Source organism: Lepidochelys olivacea, assembly GCF_965140295.1.
Source record: "Lepidochelys olivacea isolate rLepOli2 genome assembly, chromosome: 13".
Lineage (NCBI taxonomy): Eukaryota > Metazoa > Chordata > Testudines > Cheloniidae > Lepidochelys > Lepidochelys olivacea.
In genome coordinates, this window is record NC_140423.1 from 28455050 (window position 1) to 28467898 (window position 12849).

At 44.8% G+C, this 12849-nt stretch overlaps 1 protein-coding gene across 4 annotated transcripts in view; it reads right to left on the reverse strand.

The window, feature by feature from the left end:
- Positions 1 to 3606: 3606 nt before the first annotated feature.
- The window catches only part of CBFA2T2 (CBFA2/RUNX1 partner transcriptional co-repressor 2), a 99918-nt gene continuing 90675 nt past the window's right edge, over positions 3607 to 12849 (reverse strand). For 3 of the 4 annotated variants that reach the window (XM_084646477.1, XM_084646480.1, XM_084646478.1), the window contains exons 10-11: positions 12090 to 12280; positions 3607 to 6555 (exon numbers count right to left, since the gene is read on the reverse strand). In XM_084646477.1, coding sequence (XP_084502603.1) covers positions 6265 to 6555; positions 12090 to 12280 — 482 coding nt within the window. In that variant the 3' untranslated portion in view covers positions 3607 to 6264. The remainder of the gene's footprint in view (positions 6556 to 12089; positions 12281 to 12849) is intronic. The other variant, XM_084646479.1, reaches the window with a different exon arrangement.

Genomic DNA, 12849 nt, shown 5'->3' on the forward strand with positions numbered 1-12849 from the left:
AAGCTTTGGTGTCGTAATAAGTTTGCCAGCAATGAACAAACGGAATATCCAGCCAGACCACTTTCAGGACGTAACTAGGGATCATTCCAGGTGGCAGCATCGGCCAGTGACCTGCTGGCCAGGAGCCTGCTAGAGGTCCAGCACTGACGCTTAGTGGAACATAGGCTGGGTACTGATGGTGGGCTTTTGGCAGCACATAAGATTCCCCTTTGGATGCCAAAGACTATTCTCTCAGCAACCATGGTGGAGCGGTACCTGCTTCCACCTCCATATGGTGCCGGGGTTCCGGGAACCAGTGGTGTGCCAGAGATCAAGATGCTGGGATCAGGTGGGGCTTGACCCTAGATGGTGCCAGGCGCCCAACGTACCCTGTTCCCTCCTGCTTCCGGAGCTCGTAGATGCCCCATTGGGGTTGGTGGGACCAGGAGAGAAGGTCCCTAGCTACCTGAAAAGCCTCTGGGGTCGATGGTATCATGTCTGCTGGCACCGCAGTGCAGGTTTCCTGGTGTCGGCAGAGGGTCTCACTGGGCTCAATGCCCTTCTGTAGAGTCGATGTTGCTGACGCAGGTCTGGGGGTAGAAGAGCGGCCCAGCATGGGTCTCACTAAACTGCCTTCTCCCTGCTTGTCTCTCTTCCACACCGGTGAGCGTTCTCTCTCCGTGTGCTGCTTCTAATGCTTCTTCCTCGGAGAGGGAGAACGGTGCCAGGGAAACGCTTTGCACTAATGCTCAAGTACTCGGCGCCGAATCACAGCGGTTTGGCTCTGAGACAGGTCTGAGCGGCTTGGATGAGGATAGCAGTCAGTCTGACGTTTGGTGCACGGTCTGAAGTCCCGACAGATCTGGCACTTGTTCTTCGTGTGAGTTTCGCCCAGGCACTTTAAGCAGCCCGAGTGCGGGTCATTCACCAGCACAGGCTTGCCACAGGAGGCACAAGGCTTGAAGCCCAGAGCATGCCCGGCCCCTGGGGCAAAGTCCTTCTATGATAGGAACTATTTGCACTAACTGCAAGTCCAAAAACCACTAGGAAGAAGCCCTGCCAAAGCAAGAAGGGGTGTTCCAGCAACCCTCATAGGCAGTTAGAAGTAATTGAGATGGTGTGGGGCTGGCAGTGCACCTTATACCAGTGCATAAACGCCTGGCTAGAGGGTGCTAGAGCCTGACCAGTGTATACTACTAAGGGAAAAATCTCCGGCAACGGTGCATATGGTGCACACACGCCGAGCATGGAATGGACATGAGCAAGACTCGCCGAAGAACCGTTCACAGCAGTAGCCAGTGCCTTTCTGCTGAATGCATAGAAGAAATGTGGATCACAGACCACATGCCATGGTGAGAGAAGGTAGAGCAGGCTGGCCAGAGGTTTCTTGTTGGAGAGCAGGCTTATTTGCTCTTTGGACAATTTGGGTTGCCTCACAATTAAAGAGCTAGCAAGCGAGCGAGCCTACAGCAGGAATGAGCACTGCACTCGTTCTAGAGAATGCAACAGCTTAACATTCAGACTTAATCCAAGAATAGATGCAAATTCACACTGAGAATCTGTGATTAGAGCAAATTATGGTCTAAGCTTTTACCGTTGTGAATAATGCATTAAAATGCATTCCGCCCAGCAGGGTAAAACACTGGCTGCCAAATACAAATGCATGTTTTTCTCCACGTTTAGAATTTAAGTTAAACAAAATTAATTAATTGTTTGTAAAAATTGCCCGACAGAGCCCTGGAGGCTGAAATCCTGGGATTATGCAGCATGTAAGAATAGCAGAGATAGCTATCCAAATCCCCAGACCGAACCTCAGCCATGGCTGGAATGTGCGCCAAGACGGAGAACATGCAAAGGTGATGATTGTGGCCTCCCAAATCCTCTCCTGTAGTATCAGATAGAGAATTTATTGTTCACTTCCTGTCCTAAACAGCAGCACACCATCATTAGGTGCACACTGTTAGATGTGTTCCACCCCAGAGACAATCATATTTCAGGAGCGATGTACTCCTTATGCAATACAGTCCGTGGGGACCAGGTCTTCTGACTGCAAAAGACTGTAAGTAAGGAATTATTTACCTGAAATGTCCCATCACCTTGCAACCACATCTCATTCTGGAATGCAGGTACTTATTGTAATTATTTACAATAGCTTCTAGACATCCCAACCAACATAAGTGCTCCAGCATGAAAAGCACTGTTTGTACACAGGAAGAGATGTTCCTTGCCCTCAAGAGTTTATATTCTAAATAGACAAGGCAGTCAAACCATGGGAGAAAAGAAGGTCTACATAAAAGCAAAAAAGAGAGTCACAGATTCCAAGGCCAGAAGGGACCATTGTGATCATCTACTGACCTCCTGTATAGCACAAGCCAGAGAACTTCCCCCAAATAATTCCTAGAGCAGATCTTTTAGAAAAACATCCAATCTTGATTTAAAAGGTGATGGAGAATCCACCACACACCGTGGTAAATTGTTCCAATGGTTAACTGGGTTCATCTGGGATTTGAACCCAGGATCCCTTGCACTCAAAGCAAGAATCGTATCAACGAAGCATCTCACTGCAGTCAAAGGTGAGGAACGGAAGATCAGCAAGATGAAGTGACTTGCCAGTCCCTTCTTTTGGGTAACAATGGACCTCCATCCCAGCAGGAATCTGGCATCCTCGCTTTCTGCTAATTACTTACAAGAGAAATGTCAGACTGTGAAACTAAAGTGACTGAAAATGTTATTTGTCCCAGAGAAACCAATTTGTGCCGAGCTTTAAGCAGCAATTTTTGTTTCTAAATGTTAGGTGCTCCTCCTCAAACACTGAGACTTCAGCAGGTTGAATATGACAGTAAATCTGGGGAGACGGCAGGGAGGGAATTTCATATTAGATCATTGGAATTTTGGGGCTAGAGAATATCCTTTGCAATAAACATCTTGGACTGAGTACCAAAATTAAACCACTTAAAAAAACCCCTCTGTGCATGACTCAGGTTGGAATTCTGCATTTGTATTTGACTTTGGGGATTCATTTTGGGCTCCATGCATGTGCCAGAAGATTGGCATGGCTGCCTGGTTTCTCAGCTTTGAAGTGGACATATGCTTTCATTTCCCACAACCCTTATTAGCCATGACTTTTATCATGACTGTGAGGCACTGTTCCTACAGAAACCTCAAGGAATCTAAGCCTGTTACATGTATCATGATAAAATTCTATTCCCTTTGAGAGATGAAGGAGGAGTGGTAAGATGAATATAGTCTTTTTATTGACTACTTTGAGTAGAACAAACTAAATACATCTGTAACAGTTTGGGTTCCTTTATACAGTACATTAAATAAGTTATGCATGGGAATTAAGTAACAAATTCCTATTACAGAATTAAATGACAAAAAATATAGAAAACTCAATCCAACAAGTCTTCCCATACCAGAATTTCACATTTATCATTCCATGTTTAAAAAAATCATTCTAATCATGACTGTTAGTATTTCATTTATTTACATTGGGGTTAATTTTATTTTAATACATAGAGAGCCATTGAAGTTGAATGAAAACTATGGAAGACTGTTTATTTACAAATAATTCCTTAGAGCACTGTATTGCTCTCATCCTTTTTGGGGTCTGATCTTAGTGATTGCCCTTAGGCAACTAACTAGTACCACTTCAGTATTTGTAGCTACAAACATTGAGGCAATGGTATTTAGTTAGCGGAGGCAACTGAAAAGGTTTTCAGGGTTACCACTATACCAAGAGGGACCTTAATCAAACCTCCCATTGGGTGCATTGACTGAGTAAGAACTGCAGAATCCAGTCCTCTGTTATGAAGGATATTTTCATGAAAACCACATACTCTGTGGCTTCTCTCTGTTCCTTATCAACCCAGTACAATGCTGATGAGTAATGGATCATCACTGGAAAGGTCTGATAGTTTAAGAGAAGAACAGGACTTTGAAGGGATTTCACCCCTGAGATGCTGTTTCTGCAGAAATATCCTGATAGCAGTAGCGAATGAAGGGAACAGAGATGAGAACCTTACACAGAATAGGAATTGTTTGCAAATAGGTTTCCATTATCCAGGAGGCATCAGCTGTTCTCTGAGGTTAGTACAGATGGTTATGGAACAGCCTCAACCCCAGAGATGGCCCCAGCTCTTGTACTTGAGGCAGGTATACACAGCCATTGAGAAGGACTTCAGACAAGTAAGGAATACTGCCAACAATTATCTCTGCACCCTGCAATCCTGATCTGTTCTTCCTTTAAGAAGCAGAAGAGTCTGAACCAGAGAAGCAGCTCTTTCATCTACCTGCAATCTGTATCTACAGGCTGTGACTGAGTCCGGGCTCCGAACTGTGGTAGTAACCATCTCTCACAGGGCAAAAACTAGAGATTCTTAATATGGAATTTTGGCAATGAGAAGATTTTTGCCTGTGAGCTAAAACTTTTAAGACATGTGAGTTAACCACTTCATTACTGGAGACTGCAGTTTCCAAATTACGCTCCCTAAGGACCACAGCCAGATCAATGAGCTAACCTGCTCTTGTTACCGTGGCATATCAACAACATCCAGTCGACAGCAAGCCTGTTCCCATCGCTAGCCCAAGGAATAGTAAACTACATCTTCGTTATCAGCTGCCATTTTAAAAAGTGACCAAATATAATTTAGGAATTATTTGCCTTGTTTGGATCTAATTCAAAGATCACAGAAGAACAACAGAGTCTCAAAAACAAAACCTCAGTAAAGGGCCAATACTCTAGCCCTTATTCATGAGCAGCATGAGAAGCCAGTGGGACTCCCAAAGCGAGCATGCTCCGATTCCTGTTGCATTAGCTGCACATATAACAAGCTCTTAAGGGACTCATAAAATAAATTCTTCTGGGCAAACTGCGTTTCTCTGCATGCACCAAACCAATCCTCCCCTCTGGACCAGATTAGAACATTGCCTTCAGGCCCAACCAGCCTACTAATAGCCAGTTCAGCACGCCACAACCCAACTAGATTGCACCCTTCTGAGCAGTTATCTCTAGACCGGCTTTAAATGATGGACAAGGTGATATACATTGGTTTATAAATGCACTGCTAGTGAATTCTGTCATCTAGAGCAGTGCAACCAGGTGCTTTGATGGGGTTGCCCTTCTCTGCATGGAATATAGGTCTGGAACCAAGAGTTCAGCACACAACAGAGCTCTGGTAATCCCATTTAGGCTTGGATGTTTAAAAAATTGACATTAGTTGCAAAATTCTGAAACTTTTTTTAAAATCGTTGCGCCAACATGCTTGGAAAGAACAGGTTGTAAACGATCCATTGCAATCGTGTGGAGGAGATTCACAGGGTGAAAACAAAGTCAACAAATCTAAAACTAAGAGTTTCCATGCAGTGGAAAAATCCTTCCTGCACAGTGAAGTAACCCAACCCAGCCTGTGGGGCAACAGGCCACAATGACAGGTCGAGATTTGGTCTGAAATATTCAGCACACAAGGAGAGTGGAGGCTCCTAACCCAGCTGATTGATAAACAATGGACTGTCCAGTTAGAGAACAGGGTTTAAAATGGGCCATATAAAAAAGATCAACTGTTCCCGCTCAGCACAGAGATTTGTTTAGCTTCCCACCTCAACAGAACACAATTCTCCTCTCCTCCAGGGAATGCCCAACCCCTGCAATCCTAGTGAGTTACTTTGCAGCTCAGACGTGGGGAAAAGCAGACATCTGTAACCAAGAAACTGCTTATTTCTCATTATGCTGGAGAATGAGAAGTTCTCCCAAGGAAAATCAGTTTGGGTGGACAGTTCATTGCAGAGAGTTAGGAAGTACAGAGCCAACTGGGAAGAAGAAAAATATGTATCTGATGAAACAGGAGGAGTAGCAAGTTGCATGGGGAAGCTTCTCAGGCAGCCTGGCCATCCAGCAGAAAGAACACCACACTTCATCCTTGGATACTGCGTGCTGCTCTCCTGGAGTCTCCTGCATGTCAGGGCAGGACATGGGAGCTCCTTCCCAAAGAAGTTCAATTAAAACAAAGAGGAAGAGGCCACAGTCCTGAAGGTCCAAGTGACGTGCTCTCTGGCGCCAAGACTTAAAAGCGAGCAGTGTTGAGGTCCCATTGGCAAGGCTGGCATGTGGTTCTTAATAACTGCTGATGGATTATAATGAAACGGAAAAAACCTCATGAAGATTAGCTGGAGCATCAGGGCTCTAGAGTAGCCGGTGGACTTTTTACAGCCTTCTGTGGAGCGCAAGTGTATTTTAGGTTTAAAAACAGGAAAATGTATAAAACCTACTGAACTGAATGGAAAGATTTAGAGTCCATTAGTGTCTATTGTTGTCACGGAAGCTGGGGTAGAGGATCGGGAGGTCGTTGCAGAGGTCTTCTCTAGGGCAGGACTTGGAACCCCATCAGCTGGTTTGGCGGCGGCGGCGGCCAATCGCCCTGCTGGCAGGGAAAGCGGCTTGGCCTGGCTGTGTAACCCTTGTCCGCAGATCCGATGATGTCTCTCCCAGTCTTTATGCTGGCAGAAAGAGCCACAGTACCGGGCAATGTTGCATCCACTGCACGTCTCACTGGCTTTGCGACCGCAGTTCCAACAGCTCTGCAAGACAGAAAACACTTGACTTTAAAATATAATTTCCCGAGGACGTTAATATAGTTTGGAGGGCAGCAAGACAGGGCTTACTAGGCATTTGCAGGATTTGCAGGCACTGCTTTGTCCCAGAAGAAATAAATGTAAAAAAACCCACCACTTCTAGCCCTTTCACACACATTCTAACCAGGGAACAGACCATGCCTCTGTGGTAGAATGACAACAACCTGCCACACTCTATCCGACTGGCATCCCACCCCAAGTGCAGGCAACATCACCCAAGGAAATCAGAGCACAATGCTGCTACACATTCTTTTCACTTCCTGTTTTAAGCAGCTCTCTTTTACTATCCAAGGGCTCTTCACAGAGATTACAACAACACTCCTATAGAGTCAACATTTGCCTATGATCCTGCTTATCCACACAAGAGGTTTCAATGGGCTAATGTGGAAAAGAAAAAGCTAATTTAAAAGCTTATCCACCAGGTGAAACTGTTCCCAGGGGGTGAGATTCAGTCGGGAAGCTAAGCAAAGCCTCTCTGGACTCTGGAAGATATGTCAGCTGGCGGGTTTACAATCTGTGACTGGTTTGTAAGGAGCACAAGGGCAAAAGGCCAAAACTGGGAGCTGTGACTGCAGTTGGTCATAGAAGCGGAACTGGAGGATTAGCTTTCTGCAGCTGGACTTGTGCATTAGCAAAACCATACTGGGAGAGCAACGTCTGCTGTGAAAAACCAGCTTTGCCCAGATTCCACGTGTGCCCCCTTACTCCCACCCCGCAAGATGTATTTCACGAATCACCACGCTTCTGCAATGCCCACAAAAAGCTGCTAAGAGAGCAGGAAAGGGAAGTAGCCTTGAGAGTTTCTCTGGTGGCATGTTGCACGTGAAGCTCGGAAAGATGCATGTTAGCAGCTCTCATAGCTCAACCATTTGCTCCTGGCAATAATTTGCTGGCTTGTAGCAAAAAGCCTAACTCAGTTGATTGGTAGCAGAACTGCTCTAGAGTCAACACACACAGGAGAGAGAGTCGATCTTCCAGAAGAAGAATGTGGAAAAATACTCCACTGACATGTGAAGCCTGAGAAATTGAGTCACAGCTTGAAAGCCACTGATACTCCTGCCTAAAATAGTTTGCTTCCGACCATATTTGATGGATTACAGGATACGCTGGAATAATGACACAGCTTTTTAATGTGGTGGCTGAAGAATAATGCACTCCACAGAAGAATCACAGAGGTTAGTGACAAAAAGATCTGCTAGCTGGACAGTCCAGGGTTTTCCTGCAGCTCTATGCTCCAATGCGGTTTCAAGAATCTAGTTTTAACTGTATCACATGGTGGTGCTTCCGCCACTTCCCTTGGGCATCACTCAAACCGATCTCGCTGGCAAAAAGTCTGCCTTGCTATTTAGCCTAAAAATCATTCTTTTACTTAATTTTATCTCATAACTTCTGTATCTTGTTAACCAATTCCTCCTGCTCCTTGATACCTGCATCCTTCAATGCTTAGTGACTGCTACACCCTGCCCTTATATATTTCTTGGCTAAACATCTATCTATATTACATTTTTTTGTCTTCTTGCATAATAATATGTAATAAATATATAGCTCTTTTCATCCTGAAGCATGCCTGTGTACTGGGTGGAGCCAGCTGTGTCAGAACCGGGCAAGCAATACCATCCAATCATGGCTCAACGATTGGTAGAACTGTGTGACCCTCCATGAAGTAGTGATGGCTTTATTCACTGCAGATTGGACATTACCGAGACATTCCTGGAGGAGGAATCTGAATTACCTTGTCCAGTTTGGGCTACATCAATATTTTTCAGTGGGACCATGAGGGTTTTCTGCACGATCCTAGAATGAGGTGACTGGTGCCATCAGTGAGGCTTGCCTCCCTATGGAGAGTTGCCCAAACAGGCCTCTTCCAGGCTGCTAACTCAGTATCCTCACAAACCACATAACCACCCCATGAGGAGCCATATTCCATCTACATCAATGAAAGACACCATAATCACAAGAGAGACCAGTGTTTCTATGCTTTGGAATGGAAACTCTTGTTTCTTGATGCCCGAGACCTGAACAAGCAGATGGGGAGGGCAATGCTATTTTCTCACAGAATTTGGTCCAATAAAAGCTATTCATAGAATATCAGGGTTGGAAGGGACCTCAGGAGGTCATCTAGTCCAACCCCCTGCTCAATTCCCAATTTTTACCCCAGATCCCTAAATGGCCCCCTCAAGGATTGAACTCAAAACCCTGGGTTTAGCAGGCCAATGCTCAAACCACTGAGCTATCCCTCCCGCCCACCCGCCCCCAGCATCTTGTCTCTCTCATTCCCTCCCAGACTCAGACAGTCATGGTACCACACAAACCCCTGAAATAATGAGAGCAAGGGGGCTATTGCTGGTCTCCACAATTCACAGCAAAACAAACTCCATGTGCTCACCATACTCTCCCCCAGAAACTACAGAGCCAAAACAAACCAGAAACACCAACACAGCGATGCTCCAGAAATGCAACTGTTGTTGGGAGAACAAGGGTAGGAAAAAAACAAAGACAGATCAGTGGACACACATGTTCATTCCAGAGTTTGCAAAGTGCTTTGGGATCCTTTGGAATAACAACAAGAGCCATAGGAACCTTACTTTTATTCATTTGAGCAGTAATATTTCATAACCTCAACAAGTGAGTAAGACAGGAGCACGGCTCCTTTCCTTCTTACTTTCCCAGGGCAATGAAGCAGTTTATACTTGCCACTAGTCTTTCAGACATGACTTTGCAAATGACTGTGTATTCATTAAAAAAACAACCACCGCCCCTCTTTATATCACAAACCCACTTCAGTTCTTAAGATGTACAGTTAAGTGCTGGCTTCTAAATTAGCTGTTGCCACTCAAGAAAGATCTAGGAGTCATTGTGGAATAGTTCTCTGAACACTTCAGCTCAAAGAGCAGCAGCAGCCAAAACGGCTTAACAAAAGGTTAGGAACTATTAGGAAAGAGATGGAAAATAAGACAGAAAATATAAAGCCACTGTATAAAATCCATGGTGTGCCCACACCTTGAATAGTGTGTCTAGTTTCAGTCACCCAATCTCAGAAAGGACATAGGGGAAATGGAAAAGGTTCAGAGAAAGGGAACAAAGATGATGAAGGGTATGGAACAGCTTTGACACAAGGAGACAAAAAGATTATAGCTGTTCAATTTAGAGTTAGGAAAATGACAAGGAGGAGATGACAGAGGTCTATAAAATCACGAATGGTGTGGAAAAAGTGAATAGAGAAGTGTTATTTACCCTTTCACACAATACAAAAACCAGGAGTCACCTGATGAAATTAATAGCAAATTTAATACTAACAAGAGGAGGAACTTTTTCACACAACACAACACACAATTAATCTGTGGAACTCATTGCCAGGGGATGTTGTGAAGACCAAAAATATAACTGGGATCAGACAAGAACTTGATAAGCTCATGGAAGATAGGTATATCAACACCTATTAGCCAAGATGGTCAGAGATGCAACCCCGTGCTCAAGGTGACCCTAAACCTCTACCAGAACCCAGGAGGGGAAAACAGGAGTGGATCTCTCTAAAATTGCCACATTCTGTACACTCCCACAGGAGACTGGGCTACATGGACCATTGGTCTGACCCAATATGGTCATTCTGATATTCTTAGGTTAGTGCTGAGAATCTTAAGAGTCCTCATTTTAAAAAAAAAAAAAAAAAGAGAGAGTATCTTTGGGATTTCCCCTTTCCAGTCTTTTTTCCTCCATGCCTCATGTGCATCTCCTGTTGTTTTCAGTGTTAAACTAGTTTCCCTGCTCCATTAGCTCCATACAGATGCATACAGAACCCCATGACCTTACTCACCATGCACAACACACTTCAAAGGGCCCACTAAGGAGGGGAAGAACACGGTTAAGTAAATCAGCATCAGGAGGAAAATGGTGGAATGTCATTTGGCAAGAGCCTGGATGAGACAAGGACAGAAAGAGAGAAGAGTCCAAGATAACCCCAAAGCTGAGCCACTGAATGATGGGGAGGACAGCAGAGTTGTTGCCAGTGATGGACAGAGACCAGGGAAAACAGTGTTAGCACTATAGTTAAATATTCCCCTACAATAGATCCAATCTTAATAGTGAAGTTTTGAGAGAAAAAGAATGGACCAAGCTATTTTCTTTACTTAAGATGAGGGGAATTGAAAAGGCAAATAAACTACATCTCCTCTGTAATAAGGGGAGGCTTTATTAATGAGGAAGGTGATAATTCATTTTCATAAAGTCTATCCTTACCCATCAGTGCCCACTAGCTCTGAAGGAATCAAACGTCATTGTCTAGAAAACATGAAAGTACCCTGTTGGGTATATTTTGTGGGTTTTTTGAGTCCTGGAAGGATCAAATTGAAATTTTGCACTGACCTGCTCAAGATTGCTCACGCTCCACTCGGCTTTATGAGTTTTCACGAATGAGAAAAATATTGGGGCTATACGCGGAGCGCAGTTCAGTGTTTATCTCAGACGGAATCTGTTATGCAGCATGTGTTTTGTAAGACAACACAAACCCCAATATCCAAGAGGATATTCACCACGCTGGTCTGCACAGACAGATGGACACATGGACACACACTTACAGACTGCTATATAAAGAGCCATGTAAGTCTCTGAATGCCCATCTGGAATTAAGTGAGGCATCAAGCTAGGATGTTGCCTGTCTTTTGGGCAGCAGTGTGGCCTAGTGGGTAGGGTACTTGGGCTGGGATTCAGGAGATATGGGTTCTATTCCGGGCTCTGCCACTAGTCTGCTGAGTGACAATGGACAAGTCACTTCCCCTCTCAGTGCCTTCATTTCCCCATCTGTAAAATGGGGGTAATGATTAGGGTGACCAGATAGTATGAAAAATCAGGGATACTTACTTTCTTTCTCTCTCTCTTTTTTTTTTTTTTTTGGGGGGGGGGGCATAGTTGTCTGTGTAAGACAAAGCCCCTAGTATCAGGGCAGTCCCGATAATATTGGAGATCTGGTCACCCTAGTAACGATCTTGATCTCCTTTTGTAAAGTGCTTTGAGAACTACAGATGAAAAGCACTAAATAAGAGCTAGGTATTAATTATTATTTTAAAGTCGTTAAGAAAAACAAAAGCAACTTTTAAAAAAAAATCTCTCCAGGGACTGAAACAAAGCAAGTTGTGAAAGAGTGGCTGTACTCAGAGGAAAGTGGAACAGAACTGTATTCAACAGCTCTGATTTTCCTCTTGTATTGGGATAAATCTGGTGTAGCTACTCTGGCGCTGCTCCGACTCAGGATCCTCATACACGCTGGCCCTTCAACACTATTTTCACATACACGAGGTAGCCTCTTACACAGGTTTCACAGCATGCCCAATGGAATCATTTCTAAATTGATCCCACTGTCAAAGAAACAAAACGGGAGTTCAGAGCCCAACGCCCACTGCGAACTGGGCACTATATCTCACCCTAGAACACTGCCCATTCGTTCTCCCAACCCAGACTGCAGGGATACGGCCATGGGTTCTTACCTCTGTAGACTCTTCCTGCTCATTAATCACTAGGAAGGCATCCTCAGTAGCTTGGCGCTTTGCATCCGCAATGGTTTGTTCCATGCGGGCCCTCTCGGATGCAATCATTTCAAATGCCTTCTGCTCTGCCTCAGCCACAGCTTTCTGCACCTCAGACATGGCCTGGCGCTTCACCTCATTCACGGCTTCTTCTGGAAGAAAACAACAGTCTCATCAACCAGTCTCGCTGGCAAAACAAGCCTTGGACAAAGACGACTGAGTGAGACTGGGAAGAAAAATCCTGCCGGGCAGCACCATTCAATGTTAGGGTGATACACTAAAGAGACAATAAGAAAATAAGTGCCAATGAACCTCACCCTTGAGCTGAAGAGACAACCTCTAGGGAGAGAGGGGAGTTCAGTCACCATGGGCAAGTCAATCTATGGCTACTCTGCTGAGGCCAACAACAAGGGTGCCTAGTTACTGCCAACTGTCATGATGCTTACTAGGATAAGCCTACCTACTGGGAACCAGTCTAAATCCACCATCTGGTTCTACACAGCCTTCTGACCAGCCCTGATGCCAACTACTTCTGGTCATTAGCCTATCAGCTCATAGCCACTGAAAACCAAGAGTACTGGAAATCCAGACAGGAGAAGGTCAAGGGTAGGCAAAAAAAGGCTAAGAACACCCCGCAGATTGAAGGCCCAAGAAATGGAGGGACCCAGATTAGTTTAGATGAAATGGTGCTGCGTTACGTTGCAATGGGATTTGTTTCCCC